Source organism: Medicago truncatula, chromosome 2, assembly GCF_003473485.1.
Source record: "Medicago truncatula cultivar Jemalong A17 chromosome 2, MtrunA17r5.0-ANR, whole genome shotgun sequence".
NCBI lineage: Eukaryota > Viridiplantae > Streptophyta > Magnoliopsida > Fabales > Fabaceae > Medicago > Medicago truncatula.
The window spans coordinates 44,667,642-44,692,090 of NC_053043.1; the positions used below are offsets into that span (position 1 = coordinate 44,667,642).

Consider the following 24,449-nt stretch of genomic DNA (forward strand, 5'->3'; position numbering starts at 1 on the left):
GCACCAGTGGTCTAGTGGTAGAATAGTACCCTGCCACGGTACAGACCCGGGTTCGATTCCCGGCTGGTGCATTTATTTTTTGCTCGGTTTCTTTTTTAGTTCCTACGCGCTTTCATTTGTGTTAGTTGAATCTGGAAATGGAGCAAGATGGATTTTAATATTTGAATTTGTTATTTCTTATTAGAAAAATGAAAAACAACCGGATTTTAATTTCTTTTCATTAGAGACCCAGTTTTACAGGATCATGCAGAGGCTGGAGAATGGAACACAGGTTGAACGAGCAATTTTACATTTTTCAAGCCATGATTTCATTTCATAAATGTATGAACTTTCAATAGATCATTTTACAAATCTCAATCGTAGTTTTAAGACTTAATTATACGGTCCCTTGTTTTAATTTTTTTATGTATTGACATTGACGTCGTTTAGTCCATTATGAACTCACTTGGGTTGGTCTAATGGTATTGATTTGAAATTTGGGAGTGTGCTCTTTCTTAAGGTCTTGTGTTCGATTCTCTCCGATGTTAATTTAGATTGGCTAATTTAGTTTTTTTTTTTTTTTTTTTTTAAAAAGTTAGTCCATTGTGTCAATTATTCTTATGATTTTGGGTGAGACCTACGTTACAACCTCATGATAAGTTTTAGTACTTTTAATTTTGTATATTAAGGTGTTAAATCTTAATGAATTTACATTATAGGTTTATATCAATTAAAATTTTACATTAAATTTCTTTCATCTAAATATTCTTGGATCTATGAGTTACATTCATAAAACAATTTCTTTCAATCATGAACGTGAGTCCAAACACATCCCCTTCGTTCTAATTTCTTCATATACTTGTTTTGTTGCATTCATAAAATAATTTCTTCCATTTCAGAATACGTGAGTCCAAACACATCCCCCTTCATTCCAATTTCTTCTCCATCCCCTTAGATTTTGTATGCTTATTATGATCTTTTGTGTTGAATTGACTGACATTAAAATTTGTCTACATTAAAAATTACGTACAAAAATATAATCACTTGTTCATTTGAATCATGACACAACTTCAATTATTGAACATGAAAAATGCATCTAAAAGAAATGCATCCAAAAACGTTGCAGAGGCCTTAACTCTTGTCTCTTGTCACACAAAAATTGTATGTGAAAAGTATCAAAAAGTCATCATCTAAGCAGAAAATGCAGCACTAAAAAACTCCATTAATATTTATCAATTTAATTAGTGAAGCGACTTAGTACTGAACCTTAGTGAAGGGACTTTGGATTAACCTTAGTTTAAATTCTCTTTGATGTTGTGTGGTGGATTAATAAATTGTAGAATTAATTAATGTGGCGCAAAAAGGACCCCTTTTTCCTACCTTATGTCCCAAAATACTTGTTGGGACTACAGATTCACCCCCCCCTCACTTCTTCAACAAACCATTCTCATTCCCTATTTCATTTTCTCCTTCTCTTCATGCCTAAAACCACCTGTTCCATTTTTTTAAAAAAGAAACTAGAAGCTCGTAACAAACTTCATACTATTAGTTTTTCACCTTAATTTTTAAACATCATAGTACTTGAAGACACAAACATCCATCATTGCTGCAATTGCGTACCACCCAAGATTGCAGTCACATGTTGAGCCTCAACTTGTTGAATCAAGAACATGATGTTAAGGTTATCTTTCAAATCTTGTTTCTTCGATTCAAACATCAAAACATAACACCATGAAGAAAACATTAACAAAATAGAAGCCATTAAAATCTTGTTTCATTGGAAAATTGGTTTGAAGAAAAAGTATCCAATAGATTACTATCATCTAACCTACATTGAGTGCCCGACAATGGTGATACTAAGATCATTTTCAGATTAAGACAATGGAAAATGCTTTACTTGCTTGTAGAGCTGTAAAAAATGGAGCGGACCACAAAAAACTAGCCCAAAATGTACTAGGGTTTTTTTTGGCCCAAACCCATTTGACCCATATAAAAAGTGCCGGGCCGACCCATTATCAATATTTCCATTTTTTGTTGTTGTTAAAAAACACTATATTTTTTTTAAAAAATTATCAATTAATTTAAAGTTTATTAACAAAAAATATTTAAATAAGTAAACTTAATAAAAATGAATGAATTTAGCTCAAAGTTTTCAAATTCTAAAATTTAAAAATTATTAATTTGATTCAATAGAATGAATAATCTATTGTTTAATTAATATTCAATGTCAATGTAAAAATTATTTACAATTCTATGACCATCCAATTATATTTTAACAAAAAGATAGTTGTGAGTGACTAATATATAAAAAAATACATTAAAAGAGTGAATAAAAAAAACTAAAACGGGCCGGGCTGGCCCATGGCCCACACAGTTCGGGCCGGGCTCAAGAATATGCAGCCAAATTATATATGAGCTGGGCCACACCGACCCATTTAATCATTCAGGCCTTTCGGGACAGGCCGAACCAGCCCATTTAAAACCTCTATTTTCCTGTAAAATAAAAAAACACAACGAAATCTCAAAGTTTCCTTCTATTTTCAATTGTTTTTGCTTCAACAACATTAGTCAAAACACATAATCAAAATCACATTAGTTAGACACAAAAGCTCTAATTACCAGCTTGAAGGTTTTTCACCTTCATTTTTAGCTACGAAGCTAAGCTTTCATCTTTGTCTTTGGAGAATAACCGGTTCACTGGTTTGATACCAGTTTAGTTTGCAATAAAGGCTTCATTTTTACATTCGTTTTCTTAATGAAAGTGAAGCATGTGGAAATACACTTGGCATAACATAAATGAAATATAAAGATCTAAAAATAGAATTTAAAAATAAATGTTGCATTGAAAAGTTAAGTTTTTAAAATTATGAATGCACAATTTTCAATATTGAATTTATACTTTTAGTTTCTTATCTTGTGTCCTAAAGACCCAAGTTAGCAAGACCCTAACATAATTAGTAGGGGTAAATGGACAAGTGGCGTGTGATCCTAAATTAAGGAACCTTGAGTTGTGCATAAGTGAAATGAGGATCAATAGTGGACATGAAGAAAATTGATGAAGATTCTCTTCTCTCTCCCTTTGGACTCTCTTGTAGAGTAACGACTTAAGTCTTAGACTTAGTTTTCTCCTATCTCTTTTATTCTCTTTTACTCCATTTGGTCCTATTTATAAGAAACATTTGACTATTTTGATTCATTACATAAATAATGTATTTGGTCTATATTCTATACCAAGTACATTAATTACTCAATGAATTTAAAAAGTTAACTTTTTCTTATAAATAGGACCGGAGAGGGTTCTAATCAATCAATTTTATCTTAATTGAATAGTTAATTTCCAATTATCTATTTTAGTACATTATCAATATCAATTGTTACATGGTGGTGGTGAATATGAAAGATTGTGATGAATATGATTTTATTTTTTTTTAATAAAGTTTTTTTCCATTGTTTCAATAAATCTGAATTTGATGTGATATTTTTTATTATTTAATTATTCAAATGTGTGTCCACGGGTGGAGGAGACTAATTAACTTATGCCAACATCAATAACGTTTTGGATCAATTTAAAATTTTTAAAACATAATTAACCAACTTAAAACCTTGACAAAACATGCAATTAAACCTTGTTTTAACTAATAAAAGGGCTACTTTTAAAAATCAAATGAATGACTTTCAAGTAGTTAAGTCAACTTAATGAACTTATTTATTGGATATAATAAATAATTGTTGATCAAACTTTATATATCTTCAGACAAAATTTGAATTACTATTTTTTCTAGAAATAACGCGCGTTCCATTCGAATTTACCTATCCAAATGAGAAAAAAATTGTTTTTGTTCCGTCTCAAAAAAATATTTAACTTCACAAGTTTGAAACTAGTTATTGTATGTTTGACTCAACTGATATGCACATTGCATAATATATGCATGGAACATGGTTCGTACGTCAGATACTCTACTTATTCATATTAAAAAGGTGAATTTCTAATCCTAGGCTACTTAAAAAAATAATACAAAACTAGGTTTTTATTTATTTATATATAACAAAGTCCATTAACATTTTCCGTCAAAAAAAAAGTCCATTAACATTTTAAACGACAACATGATAGACATTTAGACATTCAATAATATTCCATCCAAAATCGTGAAAAGCAATTTAATTTTTAGTCCTTTTGTTTTTTATGAAATCTTTAGTCTTCTTTTGAATTGTAATCAGTCATTATGTTTCTTTTGAAAATTTGGGGCCATACTGGCCCTTGTATGTCATTTTGGCAAATATATCTAAGAATGAAAAAAAATCTTGATTTAAAATTAAACTTTTAATGACACAAAATTTGGACCGCGTTTCTAATAACTTAATAAGTAAGGCATAATAATAAATTATATTTCATCACCTAAAAAAACCGAATAATATTTAAAAAACGAGTTTTGACACCCGTATGCCATTTTGTGTAATATTCAATGGTATGTAGCACAATTGTTTGGTGCAATTGGTGTGTAAATGCTGTAAACTCTAAAGTATTAACTAGGGATGGGAATAGGCAGGTCGGCCTACAAGGGCTTACGGCCTAGCATACGACAGTCAGGTCAGGCCAAACTTTTTTTTTTTAAATAAAGAAGACCTATGCTTTTTATAAGCCTATTTAGCTTAAAAGGTCAGACCACAGGGCCTCTCAAAAAGTCTCTTAAGCCTATTAGGTCGGTCTGTTTAAGTAATATGAAGAATATTATTTATTATTATATTATATTGGGTTAATTAAGTTTTTAGTCCCTATAAATATTCACAGTTTTGTTTTTAGTCCATACAAAATAAAATCACACTTTTTAGTCCCTGTGACATTTTCCTTAAGCATTTTAGGGACCAAAAATGTTGATGAAATTTTTTGACAAGGACTAAAATTATGATGGAAAATTTTTATAAGGATTAAAAATGCTGATGGAAAATTTTATAGGGACTAAAAAGTACGATTTTATTTTGTAGGGACTAAAATCAAAATTCTGAATATTTATAGGGACAATTTACTTAATTAACCCTATTATATTTTGTACATTGAATTAAAACATAAATTTGTAATCTTTTTCAATAATTTAAGCTTTATTTGGTATACATTAATTTTTTGCATATATAAATGTATTATTTTAAACTAGAATAGAAATATGATACAATATATAGTCGAATTCCCTAAAACTTCGTGTTGATTATCAAAAGAGAGTTTAATCTGATTGAACTTTTAGTTCGCCAGTCCATTTAAACTTATATCACATTGCTTATTTAAATATGTTTATAAGATATAGGCTTTTAAACAGACTAGCAGGTCATATTAGGCTTTCAGAAGGCAAAGCTCATGTCTAAAAAGTAGACATATGACAGGCCGCAGGCCAGACTTAAGCTTTAAAAAAATATGGCAGGTCAGACTTAGGCCTTGCAAAGCCTAACTCGGCTTAGCCTATTCCCATCCCTAATATCAACTATCAAGTTCAATTCCTACTAACAAAAAAGAAGTGAAGATCATTTTAATTTTTGAGAAAAGTTGTGAAATTCAATTTGATTATTGAGATGAATAAATCAATTTTTAATTCCTACGAAGAAATCGGCCAATTTAGTCCCCATCTAAACCTCGTCATATGTAAATGTGTATTTGATCGCTAGAAAGAAGTACCACTGCCATAAAATATGACATACACAGGTATACTGAATAGAAGGCAGAACAACATAAAACAGAGCAATACATGACAAATTTGTATGATATATAACCACCGTCTTTAGTGTTCAAATAGCCACCGTCTACGTGTGCATGTGTATATAATTTTTTTAAAGGGACATAGCTATATAATTGTTACTACTAAGTTTTTTTTTCGGTCAAGTAGTCTAATGGCTAGAGCTCACACAATTTAATTGTAGATAAGTGAAGTGTCCGGGGTTCGAACCCCGACCCCTGCATATAAAATGCCATATCCCTACCAACTGAGTTAAGCTCACGGGGATATTGTTACTATTAAGTTAGTAACATGTATTTTATTATTCCCTGTAAAAAAAACATGTATTTTACTATTGGTACCGTTATGATACTTTTTTTTTCCATATGTTATAGATTTTTTTTTGTAATAGTAAAAATTGTTGATATTTTAATTGAATAATACTTGTCATTGATGCTAAACAAAAAATGAACAAAAATAAATAATTAATTTATAAAAAACTATTTAGAGATCGGAGGGAAAAAATCTGGAACATCCATAGGTTTAGGTACTATTCATCCAATAATGTAGTTTCAAGTACTATTCTGGAGCATCTATAGGTTTATGCATTATTTCCTCCAATAATGTAGTTTTTCATGTACTTCTGACGGCATATAAAACTCATTGAAGCTTGATTCACATTATTATGTTCATCTATAGTGTAATTTCCATCTTGAATATTGTTTAGGGTTTTTTTATACGACATCCCAACTTCCTTTCTATTTGTAATATTCAATTCAAAATTTATAGGTTATGTTAGGTTAGCTATTGCTCATTTGTTTTTGTGTGCTTATTCTTAAATGATTTCCCCCTTTTTTTTAGAGGAGTCCCTTATTTATTATTGTTAGGTTTTAATCGTCCTTCTTTAACTACACTTCATCATATAGTTGCTAAAAAACAAACATATAAATAGATTATTTCGTTATCTATACTATGTATAAAGAAAATATATGGTTTTGAGGTGATTTTTTCACTTCCAATTATACTCATCATATATATTTGTCTATGAAAATGTTATATTGTTATTGTCATTCAAAAAAAGAAAAAGAACTTATATCATGTTTCTCATTCTAAATTGATTTTATATTATATTTGTTATATTTTATTAAGAGATTATATTTGTTATATTGTTGATATCATTAAAAAAGATAAATATAGTTTGTTACATATTAAGGTGAAAAATATCTATACATATAATTTTAATTAAAATTTTATAAAAATTATTATTAATAATTATTACGCATTAGCGCAATAAAAAGTGTGAAAGACAGAAATGTTAATGTTAGCATACTATACTTTCCTAGAAAGATCATAACATGGTACGTTTTTCATGTGATGAATATGTTGTTGACTTATTGAAGTATTTGAAGTGTAAAGTTGTTTTTTTGTTTTTTTAAGGAAAGTCTTTGTAATGTTGTTGAATCGGCAAAAGACCCAACAAAACGAATTTAACGATATTGCTAGTTATAGCGAGAATCTTTCCACGAAAGTTTCACAAGCTACTTTTTCCTTATTATCTTCTCCAAACCATATCCCACCACCTCCCTCGTTTCTCATTACCTTCTTTGAATCTCCTCTCTTGCGTTACCTTCATCCACAAGAAGTGTAATTTTAAGTGGTTCACGAGAAACAATTATACTGATATATATCTAAAATTGAATCGATATATCTTCAATAAATTTTCACAACTCTGTCTCACTTTTTTACCTTTCATCTTTTCTAGAATGCATATCTATGAATTTGTGAACTATCTTATAAGTGTGTATATGTGGAGTATCTTATAAAATATTTTAAAATAATTAATCCCAATATTTCGTGGATATGTATCAGTGAATATCCCTGGAGTATGGGTATCGGATACGAGTACGTCTCTATATTTTGAGTATCCAGGCTTCATAATTGGAAGCAACCAAGATTTAGGTTTAGTATTATAAACATTTCATTTATTGTCTTTGGTTTCAATTTTCAATAATTGTTTTTTTAAATATTAAAAATCTTTACATAAACCATAAACCAACAAATTGTGATCACCAGAGTGCGCAAACAAAATATATGAAATCATTAAATTTATCGCTTTTTAATGGAACCTGAACTACCAAATTAGAAGACACAACCAACACCAACCATAACAACAGTAAAAAGGAGTAAAAACTGTAAATGAAGACATTAGAATTTTATATGTGGAAAACTCCTAATAAAAATTATGGGACTTAGTCCAACCAAAAACTTCCACTATCAAAATAAAGGCTACAATCAATGTCTTAATGTATCTCTAGAACTAACAAAACATCAAATAATTACAAATTATTGTGATTTTAACAACAAGAGAGCAAATTAAACCCACAAATAAGTATTCCAAACTGACACAAAGAAAAGATAAAACTTTTTAGAGAGGGGAGACATTTCTCACTTCTAGGGTTCTTTTGAACTTTGATTGTCAACGAAGACAATGTGTAATTCTTGAGTGGTTTCGTTTCAAGTGATTATACTCTTTATGATGGAGTATGCTAGTTTTTTTGTTGCATTGCATATAATTTGACTTTAGAAAATGTTATCCATTTCCCCTGTATATATATCTACGTATAGTGTCATCTACATCATTCACCACTCCACTTCTTACCGTGCATGCATTTATATTTATTTATTTTGTTAGGACGCAATGGTGTTTCTACTTTCTTAAAAAAATATCTATTAAAGGCATCGGGTTTAGGTGGGCAAGTTTTTTACTTTCTCCTTTAATGAATTTAAGTGAGTCATGTTTTACAAAGACTCATCATAATTAGAGGAAACTTTAAGGTTCATCCCACGATATCAAATATAATTACACATTAAAAAAGTCCTCATGAACTTAGTGAGAGTTGTACTATATATATCAAGTTTTTTAGGTTAAGCTTACCCTAACTATTAATCTAAGTTGAATTTAATTTTTTCAATACATCACCTCACACAAAATAGTATTGGGTTTGATGCATGGATATAAATGGCGATTAGCCGCAATGGTAGACTCTATATCACATCATTTTTTATTTTTTATATTGAGGTCTAATTCATCATTATAAAACCGACTTATAAGGTAAGGGTGTCACTCAAACTCTAGTCAAATTTTATCTTTAATTTATGTGAAACTTGATTTTTTTCAATATGAACCATATTTTTACTAGGTATACGGGTAAACTCCTTATTAACTGTTTCAACCTTCATTAACTAGGTGGGCAAGTTTTAACATACATTTTTGGTTGACCAATAACTTTAAGAAACAAATTCATAAATATGACTACCGCACTCGTAAAAAAATCAAAATTAAATCATAATTTATTGGCTAAGATATTGAACTTGAAAGAGAAAAATAATTTCTAAATCGTACTATCTCCTTTAGACATGACAACATAATCCACAATCAGGAGAGAAGATGGGGATAAACTTATAATAGTTTATCTGTCTTCGTAGAATAAACTTATATATTTTTTTACAATAATATTATTATGAAAATAAACTTAAAAAACATGTATACTACCAAGCACTATGTATCAGAGGCACATTAAAAGCTATACTATTTTGTAATCATATGATAATGATGGCACATTAAAAACTTTCAACCTCACCAATTCATTCGGACATGTATTATTAGGACGAGAAATGATATTTTAACATTCATTTTGTAACAACTTTTGTTACAACTTTCTTTGTCATACTCACATTATTTTTTACTTTATCTCTCTATTGCTTTGATTTTCGTGCAAATTAAATACCTATTTTTTCTTTACAAATTATGGTTGTCCCCATAAGTTGTCAATTAAAAGATGTTCAAATAACACTCATCTATTAGGACCCATACCGCGTACATGAACACTCACATCAATTTATTTTTAGGGTCAATGTGTTTTCACATCTTTAAAAGACAAATGGAATGATTTTTTTTTCCCTTCTTTAATAAAAGCTTAATTGTGTAAATATCAGGGGACATGATTCAAATATCACTTGTAGCACAATTATTAAAATTATGCCTTCGTAGAATGTTCCTAGCTGGTTCTTATTGTACGATGAAGAAATGAAGTGGCTACAGCAAAGAACAAATATCCACTCACGCAACACAATAGAGAGAAGGCAAGTGTGTACGTGAATTCAAGATTTTCATGTATATATGCAAAATGGGTGCTGTGAAGGTGACATAGTGACATGTTCATGTTGACTTCACTCTCAAACTCTTACTTTATAAATGCTATATGTATCACACACACCTCATCATTCTTATGTAATATTTGTGAATGAACCAGCTATCTACTAAATATCATATCATATGTTACAAGCATTTATATAAATAAATAAACATTTCACCTTATCATAACCTTCTCACTACAATTCTAAATCCCAATCAACTTTAGGTTATTTGCTGTAACAAAAATTCAATGGATCAAAATCAACAAGGAGGTCGACCTTCTTCTTCAACCAAAGTGGAAAGAAAGATTGTTGAGAAAAATAGGAGAAACCAAATGAAGATCCTCTTTTCTAAACTCAACTCTCTTCTCCCTAGCTATAATCAAAAGGTGATTTCTTTGTTTTTTTTTTCTTTTCTATAAACCAAAGGGTATCTGTTTAATTTCCATCACATTCATATTCATATATGTATATTCATGTGAGGAATAAATCGGCATTCATTGCTTGAACAAAAAAAAAAAATCGGCATTCATTGCATAACTCTTTGTTGTATTGGCTAGCTAGGACTGTTGTTGATATAAAACATTTTACACTTAGAGTGTATTATACCACAGGTAGAGTCAGGGGTGGCCCTGAGCACCGAAATTATTATTTTTATTTAGTAGTTATTACAATATAGATACATTTCTTTTTAATTTGTTTTGATTAATTCATTGAAAATATTTTTTTAGAGAACTTTCATTATAAATGAATATTGTGCAACAAAAAATACAAAAAGAAAAATATTAGAACAGTTAAAATGGCACAATATACTTGACAAAAAAAAAAGGCACAATATGACATTCATATATGTTCATTTTTTTGTTGTTTAGGTTACAAATAACCAAAAGTAGAGTACCAAAAATTTTAGGACACCAAAAATCTAAAGTTGATTGGCATTTTGGGTGCCCTGGCACAATATGACATTCATATATGTTCATTTTTTTTGACAAGGTTAATTAAAAATGTAACGAGAAATATTAGAATATATTTTTTTTTTTAAAGAAGAAATATTAGAATAATTAAAAGGGTACAATATGACATTCATTTTTGTTTGTTTGCTTAGGTTACAACAAATAACCTAAAGTAGAGTACCAACAATCTTAGGGCACCAAAAAATAAGTAGATTTTTCTTTCGTCCAGGATATCAAAAATCTTAGGACCGATCCTCAGTAGAGTACCTATATGACATTCATATATGTTCATTTTTTTTGTCAAGTAGCTTAATGATTATAATTTTATCATTTTAAGCTGAATATATAAACCGTAAATTCAAAATTCAAACCTCAACTCCTACATATATAATGCAATGTCCTAACCAAGACCAGCCCTTAGGAGGTGCAAACCAGCTATACTGAACTCAGTCTCCAAAATTAGAGGACACGATATATTTATATTTTTTTTATATAATATATACATGTAAATAATTAATATATACAAATGTCGTGATTCAAATATCATACTTGCTGAGACGGCTTAGCGGTATAAAAGGGTGCTGGCATTGCCTAGGTCTTGGGTTTGGTTCGAAGAACCCATATTTTTGTTTAATTCATTTTTCTTTCCCTTTTTTCTTCTCCTTTGTTCTTCTTTAAATTTACCCTGGATTCATGTTTTTCTTTAATTAATTTTTCTTTTCCTTTTTACTTCTTTAATTAATTATTTTTTTTATTATGAGAGAGCTTTTTGATTTGAGGTTCATCTATATATCCTCAATCCTCTCTTCAATTCAGATAAATTCTTCTTAACATATGGATTATATATTTTCAAATAAAAATACAATATAACTTTATATCTCCTTATTTTTGTTAGAGCATTTCTTGTAATTTTTGACCCATACTTATCGTACAAAATAGTAAAACACTAACAACAAATATTATAATTTTTTTTATTTGAAAGAAAAAAAATTATAATTATTCTCTAAAAAAAACATTATAGACCTTTTATTTTTGACTTTGTACAAATTAAGAAAAATAACAACCTAAAAGATTGATAAAAATATTTGCTTAAAGTTGTATTTTTATATTATTAATTAAAAACTTGATCTTTTATGTGTTAGTTACAATAATGACCTTTTTTTTTTTTTTTATCTTTAAGGATCTTATTTTCAATTTAAATCGATAATTACTCTTTTAAAAAATTATGTTTTTATTTTATCAAAGACCTATTTTTACATAAGAGCCGAGAGCTTCCAATTAGATAGGAACGACCCTGGTCCTAAACTTCCACCAACTTAGGTATGCTGATCACATAGACATAAGCACACCTCTTTTTATTATTAACTAATTAAGTGACACTATCACCTCTTGGACCGACATGAATAACACATATTAATTTGGTGTTATTTTCATTTAATACAGGAATTAGCGTTACCGTTACCTGATCAAGTAGATGAGGCTATAAACTATATAAAGAGCCTAGAGATAAATATAAAGTTGGCAAAGGAGAAGAAAGAAAGTTTAATGGGAAACAAGAAGAGATCACGTGGTGGCTGGTCGAGTTCTTATGGAGCGAAAGGAAGCATAGAGTTGCCAAAAATAGAGATTCATGAAATAGGACCCACTCTACAAGTGATTGTAACATGTGGGGTTGATGAACATTTTATTTTCTGTGAAATTATGAGAATACTGCATGAAGAGAACGTCGATGTTATCTCTTCAAATTCTTCTTTGGCCGGTGATTCACTTCTTCATACTGTGCTTGCTCAGGTATATATACACATGCAAATAACATTTTAAGTGAAACAACATATATATATATATATATATATATATATATATATATATATATATATATATATATATATATATATATATATATATACTCTCACCCAAAAACATGAAGGAGTAAGGTAACAAGCCTACTCCCACTTGGTTTTTACTAAAAACACATTGTTTACTATTTTGAAATAGTATTATCTAAAGGTTAATTTTGTAAATTTGCTTTAAAAACATCTCTAGCTGTTTTGTTTATTAAATTTTGTGAAACTTCGTATGCCAGCTGTATCTTTGTTCCATCGTTAACCATGATGTGCTAAATGCTAATAAATCACAAGAACTGAAGCATTTTAAAACGTGACACCATGCATCCTCCTTCATATATTCTATCGATTTTGTCATTGTTTTAATTTTTTTGGTGAAATGAATTTTTCTTTGTTGATTCTCTAAAAAACAAGAATAAAAATTAGTGATATAAAACCTTACGAAACTAGCTATACCGTGTCGAACCAAGGGCAAAAAATGATGATATAAGTTGAACTTTGTCGAACTAGATAAAAAGATGATCTCACGTGGGCAAACATCAAGAAAGATGATTTGTTTATTTAAAAAAATAAATGAAATTCAATGTCAATTACAATTATACCCATTAGTTAAAGTTGTTTTGGAAAAAAAAGATGGTTTTTAGTAAAAATTAAGTGGGAGTAACCTTGCTAACTTACTCCTTCATGTTTTTAGGTGGAAGTAAGTTAGCATCCCCCTATATACTCCCTCCGTCCTAATTTATAAACAAAAAACGATAATTCACACTTATTAAGAAAACTAACATTTAGTGATTTGAGGTATAATTTTGTGCTTATATTTTAGCACGGAGGGAGTATATATATATATATATTCTTTAGTCTTAACAATATTTTGCAAAGGAATCAATTAACCCTTCAACATTACATTGAGAAACTTAATTGCGAATGGTTTGTTTTCTGATTTGATTATTACTCTTAATGTAGATTCCACAATCTTTGTTACAATTTGGAGAAACCAAAATAAGCAAGAGATTGAAAGCGTTTGTGGACGGATCCATGAGCGATGTGGAAACAGATCCTCAATTGTGGGATCTTGAAATTGGAAGTGAGACTTGGGAGCTTCTACATTCTGTAGTAACCAAGAGTTTACCATAAATCCTTGATGAAGCATAGATATATATAAGGGCCGGTCTTAAGATTTTTAGAACCCTTGATATGATAAGAAATATGTATAAAGTTTTTCACTTTTTAATTATTTGAATGTCTTTCTTTTTGGATTTTTTTAACAAAAGATTAGTTCATAATTAAGGTTCTTTAAAAATATATTTTTAATTAATAGATTTTTGGTGTCTCTAAAAAATTGGTGTCCTAGACAGCCGTGCCTCCTGCCCACGCTCATAGTCACCCATGTGTGCTTCTAACGAATTTTATGTGTAGTATATGGAATTCGTCAAAAAGAAAACTTTTGTAGTATTTGGAAATCTTTCAATGTAAGAATAAAACGGAGTTGGAATCGTTTTTATGAATGTTAACAACTTGTATCTTTTCCCTTCTAATAGCTATTTCAAACAGGAGAAATGATATTTGTTCTCTCTCTCCCTCTATTATTTTTTGATAATAAGAAGAGAGAAAATAAGGTTGTCACAAACATTGTCATCAAATGATTGGACAATATATCATTACTCTTCAAACATTTTAATAGGTGCAATTGTAAATCTTCATGATGAGAGATGTTGATCGAAGTTCTTAGTAAAATGTTTGGAGAGTAATGATATATTGTCCAACATAGTTCCTCCCAATGAAACTTTAAGGGCTAGAGGTTGCCGCTTGGTCTCCATGTATAGCTTGTGCCGAAAACATGAAGAATCTAGCCAGCATTTGTTTTTCAAGTGCAGGGTCATTCCTAGAGTTTTACGGGTCTTAGGCATAATATGAGAAAAGAGCCCCTTGTATAATACGTCATAATGTTTTTTAGCTCATTGTTGTGATTTTATTAGCTCTTTACTTTTTTTCTTCCGCTTTTCACTACCAAATATTTTTTTTAGGCAACATCTGAAAATAAATCAAATACTTTATAGACACCAAAACAAAACAAAATACCGTAGAAGAGAATAATAGCACATGCGAAATGATCATGTATGCGTCTCACATCGGTTTCATGATTATGAATGCGTCTCGCATGATCTTGCAATCCTTTCAATCAATTCAAGAAATTTGACATTACAATATTGATATAATTTTTTTTGAAACCTTAGAAAGACAAGATTAAGATTAATTTCCTAGGCTCATTTCAACTAAAATATAATTTGTTTTGTTATGAAAATTATCCCAATTTCTTGGATAATAAATATCACCAATATTTTTAATATTAGTGACGCACATTATTAGGAACAAATGGCCCAAAAAAATATCGCTAATTTCTTCGATAATAATTTTTTTGACACATTATTAAGAAAAACAATTTTTTTATAGGGAGGGTGTATATAGAAATCTTTGTGTTATAGGAGGGTAAATATAGCAAATCTTGCTACAACAATTGTTACCCATCTCAGGACTGTCACCAATGCTAAACATGCTTGGTTATTCACAACTGAATAATGTGAGATTGCAGTTGCTCTTCGAAGTAGAGAAAGTCCCATTGAATTTGCTGAACTCCATGAGAAACCCATGGACTTTGATAGGTTGCTGCATCGTGAGGAACCAACTATGTCATATATATTCTCTAGTTGTTACTGCAAATGCAGCAACAAGATCCTGCGGCCAACAACATCAGCCAAAACAGACCTAATCATACTGCAAGAAATTGCTTCAAAATCAAGGGTTATCCTAAGAGAAATGGAGGCAAAACAGAAGCTAACACAGCTGCTCGCCAATATGCACCACATCATCCTAACTGGATCATTGACAGAGGGGCATCTCATCACATTGCTCAAGATTTTTAGCATCTCACTTTGGCTAATTCCTACCCCGGCTCAGACAAAGTCTTAGTTGGTGATGACTCACATAGGTCACACAACTTTGAACACAAAACACAAATCACTTCACCTCAATCAAGTGTTATGTGTACCGAATATGAAATCAAATTTGCTTTTAGTTTCCAAACTATGCAAAACTAATAATTGTTTTATTGTGAAATACTTGAACTCGGGTCAAGCTCTGCTGCAAGGACCAATTAAGCAAGATCTCTATCAATTTCCATGTCAAATCACTCCACATACCAACCCTACAACACTCAATACCAGTCTCCACTCCACCTCAACATGGTATCATAAACTAGGGCATCCCTCTCTAGCTATTATGAAGCATCTGACAACTAATTTTCAATTACCAATAAAACTCCCATCATCTAATGAATGTAGTTCATGCTATTGTGCTAAGAGTCACAAATTACCTTTCTCAAATCATCATATTAGAAGTACTAGACCTTTAAAACTCATTTATTTAGATGTATGCGGGCCCAACCCCTATTAGATCATTAGTTGGCTATCTCTATTATGTCATTTTTACTGATCATTTCTCTAAGTATGTTTGGTTGTACCCTTTGAAAAATAAATAAGATATTTTCAATATTTTCGCCCAGTTCAAAACCATTGTGGAAAAACATTTTAATTTTCCTATATTTACATTCTTTTTTGATAATGGTGGAGAGTTTGTAAAATTAAAACATTTTTCTGGCAACACATGACATCTCTCATTTAACCACACCTCCTCACACACATGAAATCAATGGTACTGCTGAAAGAAGACACCGACACATTGTTGACACCGGTCGAGCACTACTTCATCATGCTAAGCTGCCTGGCCAATTTTTGAGTTTTGCTTTCAACACAACCACATATCTCATAAACCGAATGCCTACCTCCATTCTTCACATGAATTCACCTTATGAAGTGCTCTTTGAAAAACCACCTGATTATAATAAGCTACATGCTTTTGGATGTCTATGTTTTTCTTGGTTAAGACCTTATACCAAACATAAACTATAAAACAGATCCTCTCCTTGCATTTTCCTTGGCTACTCCTTATCCCAATATGCCTTTTACTGCCTTGAACCTATTTCTAGTCGTATATACACTTCTAGGCATGTCAAGTTCATTGAAAATCAATTCCCTTACTCCAACTTAGCTAGTTCAACCACCCCATCAACATCAATACCTCCCATTGATCCCACACTCCATACAATTATTCCTTCCTCTATTCAGACACAACATGTCCAACAAATGTCTCATCCTACCATAAACTCCACACAATACAAGGTACTCGCACTATTCCCTCTTCATCTATATCTTTACCATCTAACATCCCCTCATCTAGTGGAAATACTATCATTACACGTCCCAAAAATAAATTTTTAAATCAAAACATACCTTACTTGAAAACTTGGAGCCTTCAACCATCAATTAAGCATTAAAAATCCCTCATTGGAGACATGATTTTTTTCAGAAGAGTTCAATGCACCCATGAACAATGGTACATGGACATTGGTACTGAATGCTACTAGCAAAAATTTGGTAGGCTACAAGTGGCTCTTTCGAATCAAAAGAAACCCAGATGGTAGCATATCTAGGTACAAAGTCAGATTGGTAGCCAAAGGTTATACTCAAACACATGGGTTAGATTTCAAGGAAACAAGTGCTCCTGTCGTTAAACCTCAAACCATAAAAGTTGTCCTTACCATTGCCCTTGCCTCTGGATGGTCTTTCCATCAACTAGATGTCAATAATGTCTTCTTGCAAGGTTAAATAAGTGAAGAGGTTTACATGCAACAACCATCTGGTTTTATCCATGCTGATTTTCCTAGTCACATTTGCAAATTAAAGAAAGCAACGTATGGTCCAAGCAGCTCTTGCATGGCATGATGCACTCAAAGAATTGTACTATCATATGGCTTTACAATGAGTTTGAGTGATTCTTCCTTGTTCATCTACAAAAAAGAAGGAATACAAGCTTTCTTGCTAGTATATGTTGATGACTTGATTCTCACAGGAAGTGTTCCAATAATTCTCAAATCATTTATGAAGAAACTGTCAAATCAATTTTCAATCAAGTATCTTGGTTATCCACATTACTTCCTTGGTGTTGAACTTATCCCTACCTCTGATGGTTTGATTCTCGCTCAACATGGACATATCAGAAACTTTTTACAACCATTTGACATGAGCAAAACCCACTCACACTCCTCTTTGCAATTCCATCCCCCCTCAACTAGTGGTCGGATCTACACAAGCTGATTCCAAAATGTTTCGCAACATTATTGGAACTTTGCGATACAACACCTTGACTCGTCCAGACCTCTCATTTTCCATCAATAAACTGTCACAATTCATGCACCAGCCCACACAGATCCCTTTTCAGCAACTTAAACGAGTCATTCAATATCTCAAACTCCCCTTCAATTATGGCTTGAAACTTAAGAAACCGGCTCATATGAAATTACATGCCTTTAGTGATGCAAATTGGGGAGACTACTTAGATGATCACACTTCTACCTTAACGTTTGTAATTTATTTTGGAGGTAATTCAGTGTCGTGGCTATCCAAGAGACAGAGAACTGTGGCACGATCATCACCGGAAGCTGAATATCATTCAGTAGCAAATGCTGCAGCAGAGGTCATGTGGTTGACAAACCTTCTCAGTGGATTACATGTCAAAACACCAGCTCCTCATCTGTTCTGTGACAACATCAGAGCACCTACTTATGCTCTAATCCAGTTTTTCACTCTCGAATGAAGCATATCGCACTTGACTACCATTATGTACGTCAACTTGTTCAATTGGGTCAACTCTGTATGTCTCACATTTCTACCAAAGATCAACCTGCAGACATTCTCATAAAGTCTTTGTCCAAACCCAGGTTCATTTACTTGAGAGACAAGAATGGCCTCACCAACTGGGACTCCATCTTGAGGGGGCGTAATAGCACATAAGCATCAATTTGCTACAGCTTGCACTCATATAAGAATATTTTTCATTCATTGCATTGACCTCAATATTGATATCATAATATTTGGCATTCATTACATTGACCATAATTGTATCATATTAGGAAGTATTATTAATTTCCTTTCAATCACACTAAATGGTGATTGTCTGTTTGTATCTATATAATGTACCTTGTATCACATATTGATATCAATACAATAAGTTGAATTTCCTTAGTCCAATCCCTACAACTTCTGGAGGGACTTTCAGGGATATAAGAACTTCGGCATATAAGGACTTCTTTCCCTCAAGAGCATGCAATGTAAGGCACCATTTTTACTACCTCTCGTCGTTGTCCTCCTTCGTGTTTCAACACTCCGTCATTCATTCGAGATTCTTCGTAGATCATATCTTAATTATGAATCTATTTTAACTTTTAAAGCACAATCTTCAGAAACAAGCCACTAGAGTTTAAATTTTTATAAATGTACATTTAACGGTCTTTCTTATCCTTTATTCTTCATTTTTTTTATTCCTTATTTTATATCCACTACGAAATTGCTGAAAAGAGGTTCATTGAGCGTCAAAAAAAAAAAGTTGGTCTACATAAATATTGTATTTTTTTTTTTTTAGGAAATACATAAATATTGTCTATAATGCTTTCAAAAATAAATAAATAATGTTTCTAAGGAAAATACTTTTGAACCATAACTTTATAGTCTATCTTTTTTTCTTCAACTAATTAAATTCATTTATTAATGTTTTATAATAAATATTTACCATTTATAAAATCGTTAACATATACATTCAACTAGAGTTGTCAAAATGGGACGGCCGAAAGCCCGAATAAATAGGGCTTGGGCCTAAAAATTGCAGCCCGAATAAACTCAAGGCTTTTTAGCCCGGTCCGAAAAAACCCTTTACCCGTTTGGGCTACGGGCGGCCCGACAGCTCGGGAAAAAGAAAAAAACTTACACTATCTGGGAGACTACAGAAGTTGCCATAGTGAACTTTAGAGCTTCAAATCCTGTTGTGCTGAGGTTGAAAATATCATTCAAAGATCAAGGAGTTAGAAATCATATTTATCATTCGCAGTGGAAAAAAGGCTTGCTTTTTCTTCCTTAAATTTATTCATGGTATTGATATTTATTGTTTTCTACTTTTATAGACATTAAATATTTAGTGTTAAGTCATCAAAATATAAGATTTATCCTCTAAAAAAGTTACAAGTTTTATTCTTCTTTTGTTATATGCTTTATTATTTCAACTCAACATCGCCAATTATGAGCTGGGAAAACAACTGATGATCATAATATGATGAATATCTTCATCTGATATCTAAGTTTTTTTTTGGGTGATTGAGTTTCATTAAATTATATTGCTATGTGAATATGCTATAAACTGTGTAATTATGTGCATATAACTATGCAATTTGATTATGTTTTTTTTAGCTTGTGCAAGTTCGGTTAGTAATTAGGATCATTAAAAGATTTTTTTTTTAAAAAAAGGTGGGTGCGGGCTGGCCCGTTAGTCCGAGAGCCCGTATAGGGCCGGGCTCGAGCTCTATTATTACAGCCCGTATTTAAATCGGGCTTTTTAGCCCAGCCCTAAAAAATCCGCAACCCGTTCGGGCCGGCCCGAAACGGGCCGGGTAGCCCGTTTTGTAAGCTCTACCTTCAACCCACAAGTTAACATAACCCTTAAATTTTGAATCCTGCTCTTCACCATGCACTTTTCACTCGCGCCCGACAGCCATACCGAAAATACCCCTACGCTAGTTAACTAGCGCAAATGTAAATCAAACATGTCTTAAATTTACACATGTGTGACTTAAGTCACGCTGCATGAGTTAACTCTCGCAGGTTATAAACCTAAAGTGATTAACTCACGCGGGTATTGTTTTTCATATTCACAATGTTTTTGTGCAAATATACCGGGCAATGGTGATGAATGAATCCTAGTTCTACTTCTAATTGAATATACCAAACACAATAAATTCCTTTGAACCATCATATGTAAACCACGTGGATCTTCTTAATTCCATACCTTGAATTGAAAAAAAGAATAGTAACGGCATTTATTTCTTTAGAGAAATGATATTTGTACAATCATTATATTACAATTTTTGAACAATTTTCTCTATCATTCTCACATAAGATTCTTATTCTCTCTATTCATTTCTCTCTCTCCATTGTCTTTGACCAATAAGAAGAGAGAAAAACAAGGTTGTCACCAAAGTTGTTATCAATTGAATGTACAAATATCACTACTAATTTCGTTAAGTTATAAAGCAAAACAGTGACTTTGTAAGTACAATAACTAATAAGCATTAAAAGTAGGATAACCATTGAAGCACCGTCAAGCTCTAGATACCACAAAAGATCAAAACAGACTAGCGTGAGTTAACTCACGCTGGGTTTATAACATGCGTGAATTAACTCATGCAGCGTGACTTAAGTCACGTATGTATAAATTTAAGACATGTTTAATTTACACTTGCATTAGTTAATTAATGCATGGATATTTTCGGTATAGTTGCAGAGCGCGAGTGAAAAATGCAGGGTGAAGAGCATGATTCTTATGTTGGCATTAGTTAGCCATTCTATCAATTAATTGTTTGAAGTTGACATGTGACTAACACGTTGCACATGTGGACATACCTTAGACTAATTAAACAATAAAAAACGCCACATCAAATCAGATTGATAAAAAAAATAGAAAAAACTTAATTAAAGAAAATAGAAAAAGAATGTTTCATGTTTATCATCTTTAATCATCTTCATCATATGAACTTCATACTCTTCACTTTCAATAAAAAAAAAAACACAGAACAAAAATCAAACACACTTTATAATTTCACTTTTCATCTTTGATTTTACATTCAACTGTCCGTATTTACTCTCAAAACAACAACACCTACAATTTATAATCTCTCTTTCAAACACATTTCTCCAACTAGTCAAATAAAAAAACACAAAACGAAATCTTGAAATTTCCTTCTATTTTCACTCGTCTTTGCTTCAAAAACATTACTCCAAACACAATCAAAATCACATCTAGTTAGACACAAAAGCTCTAATAACCAACTTGAAGGTTTTTCACCTACATTTTTAGCTACGATGCCTAAGCTTTCATCTTTTGTCTTTGGAGAATAACCGATTCACTGATTTGAAACCAATTTAGTTTGTAATAAAGGCTTCATTTTTACCTTCGTTTTTTAAATGAAAGTGAAGCGTATGGATTAGATATGGTGAAGAGGAAAATGGTGGTGGTGGTGAATATGAAAAATGGTGATGAATATGAAACATATTGTTTTTTTTTTTAAATAAAGTTTTTTCCGTTCTTTTAATCAATCTGAATTTGATGTGATATTTTTGATTATTTAATTATCAAAAAGACTAACTCATGCCAACGTTTTTTGAACTAATAAATTTTTTTAAACATAATTGATCAACTTAAAAACTAAAATAAACATAAAGGACAAAACATGCAATTAAGCATTGTTTTAATTAACAAAGACCTACTTTTAAAAATCAAATGAATGACTTTTAAGTGATTAGTTCAACATAATGAACTTAATTCTTGAATATAACAATTCTTGATCAAACTTTAAATATCTTCTAACACACTTCGAATAACTAAGACTGTCTTTTCTAGAAATAACACAGATTCCATTTTACCTATCCAAATGAGAAAAAATTGTTTTTGTTTCGTCTCGAAAAATTATTTAACTTCAAAAGTTTGAAACTAGTTATCGTAAGCTTAACTCAACTGATATGGATACTGCATAATATATGCAGGGGTTATGTCCGTACATCAGACATTCCATTTATTCACATTAAAAGGATGAATTTTTAAATCTAGGCTACTTAAAAAAAAAAAAAAAAATACGAAGCTAGTTTTTTTTTTATATAACAAAGTCCATTATCATTTTAAACGACAACATGATAGACATTCAATAATATTCCATGCAAAATCGTGAAAAGCAATTTAATTTTTAGTCTTTTTTTTCTTATTTTTATTTTTATGAAATCTTTAGTCTTCTTTTGAATTCTATTTAGTCATTATGTTTCTTTTGAAAGTTTGGTGTCATACTTCCCCTTGAATGTCATTTTGGCTAAATATCTAATGAATGAAAAAAAAAAATCTTGATTTAAAATTAAAATTTTAATGACACAAATTGGACCACATTATTTTTTTTGAAACATAAATTGGACCACATTTTTTTTGAAGAAATTGGACCACATTTCTAATAAGTAAGACATAATAATAAATTATATTTCATCACTAAAAAAACAAAAAATATTTCAAAAACGAATTTTGACCCTCCTATGCCATTTTGTGTGGTATTCAATGGTATGTTGCGCAATTGATGTGTAAATGCCGTAAACTCTAGGGTATCTAGTTGAATTTCTACTAATTGAAAAAGAAGTGAAGACTATTTTAATTTTTGAGAAAAATTGTGAAATTTAATTTGATTATTGAGAAGAATAAAATAAAGAGTGAATAAATTTAATTTAATTTGACTATTTTAATTTAATATAATTTAAATTTCAATTCCTATATATGAAGAAATCGGCCAACTTAGTTTCTATCTAAACCTCTTCATGTTTAAATGTGTATTCGATCGGTTAGAAAGTAAGTACCGCTACCACAAAATATGACATACACATACACATTATACTCAATTGAACATGATAAGACAGAATAACATAAACAGAACAACACATTTGTTAAAAAAAAAAAAGGCAAAATTACTTAATTTCAGGTAACAGTTTGGACTTTTATCTTTTTTTCATTTTAATTTGATCCTTTTTGTCCATTTTCATATATATTTTCAAGCTTCAAATCTAATATTCTTATGCAAATATAGACGATAATCATAGATTTGAGTAAATATTAGATTTGGTCCTTCAGTCTTCAAATCTATGATTATCGTCTATATTTGCATAAGAATGTTAGATATGAAACTTAAAAATTCATATGAAAATGGATAAAAATGACCAAATTGAAATGAAAAAAAGATAAAGGACCAAACTGTTACATGAAATTAAGTTAAGGGACTAAAAATGTAATTTTGCCAAAAAAAAAAAAAGATCAACACCTGACAATTTTTTTTGGTAGATAGATGAGATGACAAAACTATCATAAATTCACACATATAAAATGGAAGTACCAGGATTTGAACCTCGGTCACGACATCCGACCTAACAATTTCGATATTTTTACGAGTTGAGTTAGGACTATGAGATACACCTAACAAACTTATATGATATATATGTTTTTTAAGGAAAACTTATATGATATAAAACCACCGTCTTTAGCATTTAAATAACCACTGTCGACGGAGATATATAATTTTTTAAAAGGGACATAGCTATATAATTGTTACTATTAAGTTTTTTTTTGATAAAAACAAAATGATATTCATTCATTCAAATCGAGAGATTACATCATTCAACACCGCTAAAACATAAAGGATGAATCTGCGAACAAACTCACAACATCCAAGATAATAGCATATAACGACATAATGCCTACAAAAATATATGATGAAATTAAAGTGACCGGAATATCCATTGCCTCCGGATCTGCAACGTTGACGCCCAAATCTTTGATTGAACAATCGAAGACAATGATTGTCAATGAAGACAATGTAAAGATTCTTGAGTGGTTTCATTTCAAGTGAGTATACTCTTTATGGTGGAGTATGATCAGTGGCGGATCTTAACTTAATTTGTTGGGGCGCCAAACTTCTATGAAATATATATTAAATAGTTTTAAGAAGTAGTAATGATTAATAACTGGTCTAGTGGTGTGAATTGTTTGAAAGTAGCAAGAGAATGTGGGTTCAAATCCCATCAAAAATGTTTTATGTT

General features: G+C 30.8%; 1 protein-coding gene and 1 non-coding gene across 2 annotated transcripts; both read left to right on the forward strand.

The window, feature by feature from the left end:
• TRNAG-GCC (transfer RNA glycine (anticodon GCC)) lies at positions 1-71 on the forward strand. Its single transcript has one exon. It is a non-coding gene; the product is annotated as a tRNA-Gly (tRNA).
• A 9,955-nt stretch (positions 72-10,026) lies between these two features.
• On the forward strand, positions 10,027-15,590 carry LOC25487667 (transcription factor bHLH162). The gene is made up of 4 exons (XM_024775723.2): positions 10,027-10,261; positions 12,269-12,616; positions 13,633-13,779; positions 15,393-15,590. The coding sequence occupies exons 1-4, from the start codon at positions 10,124-10,126 to the stop codon at positions 15,588-15,590; spliced, it is 831 nt and encodes a 276-aa protein (XP_024631491.2). The 5' UTR covers positions 10,027-10,123.
• The last annotated feature ends 8,859 nt before the right edge of the window (positions 15,591-24,449 follow it).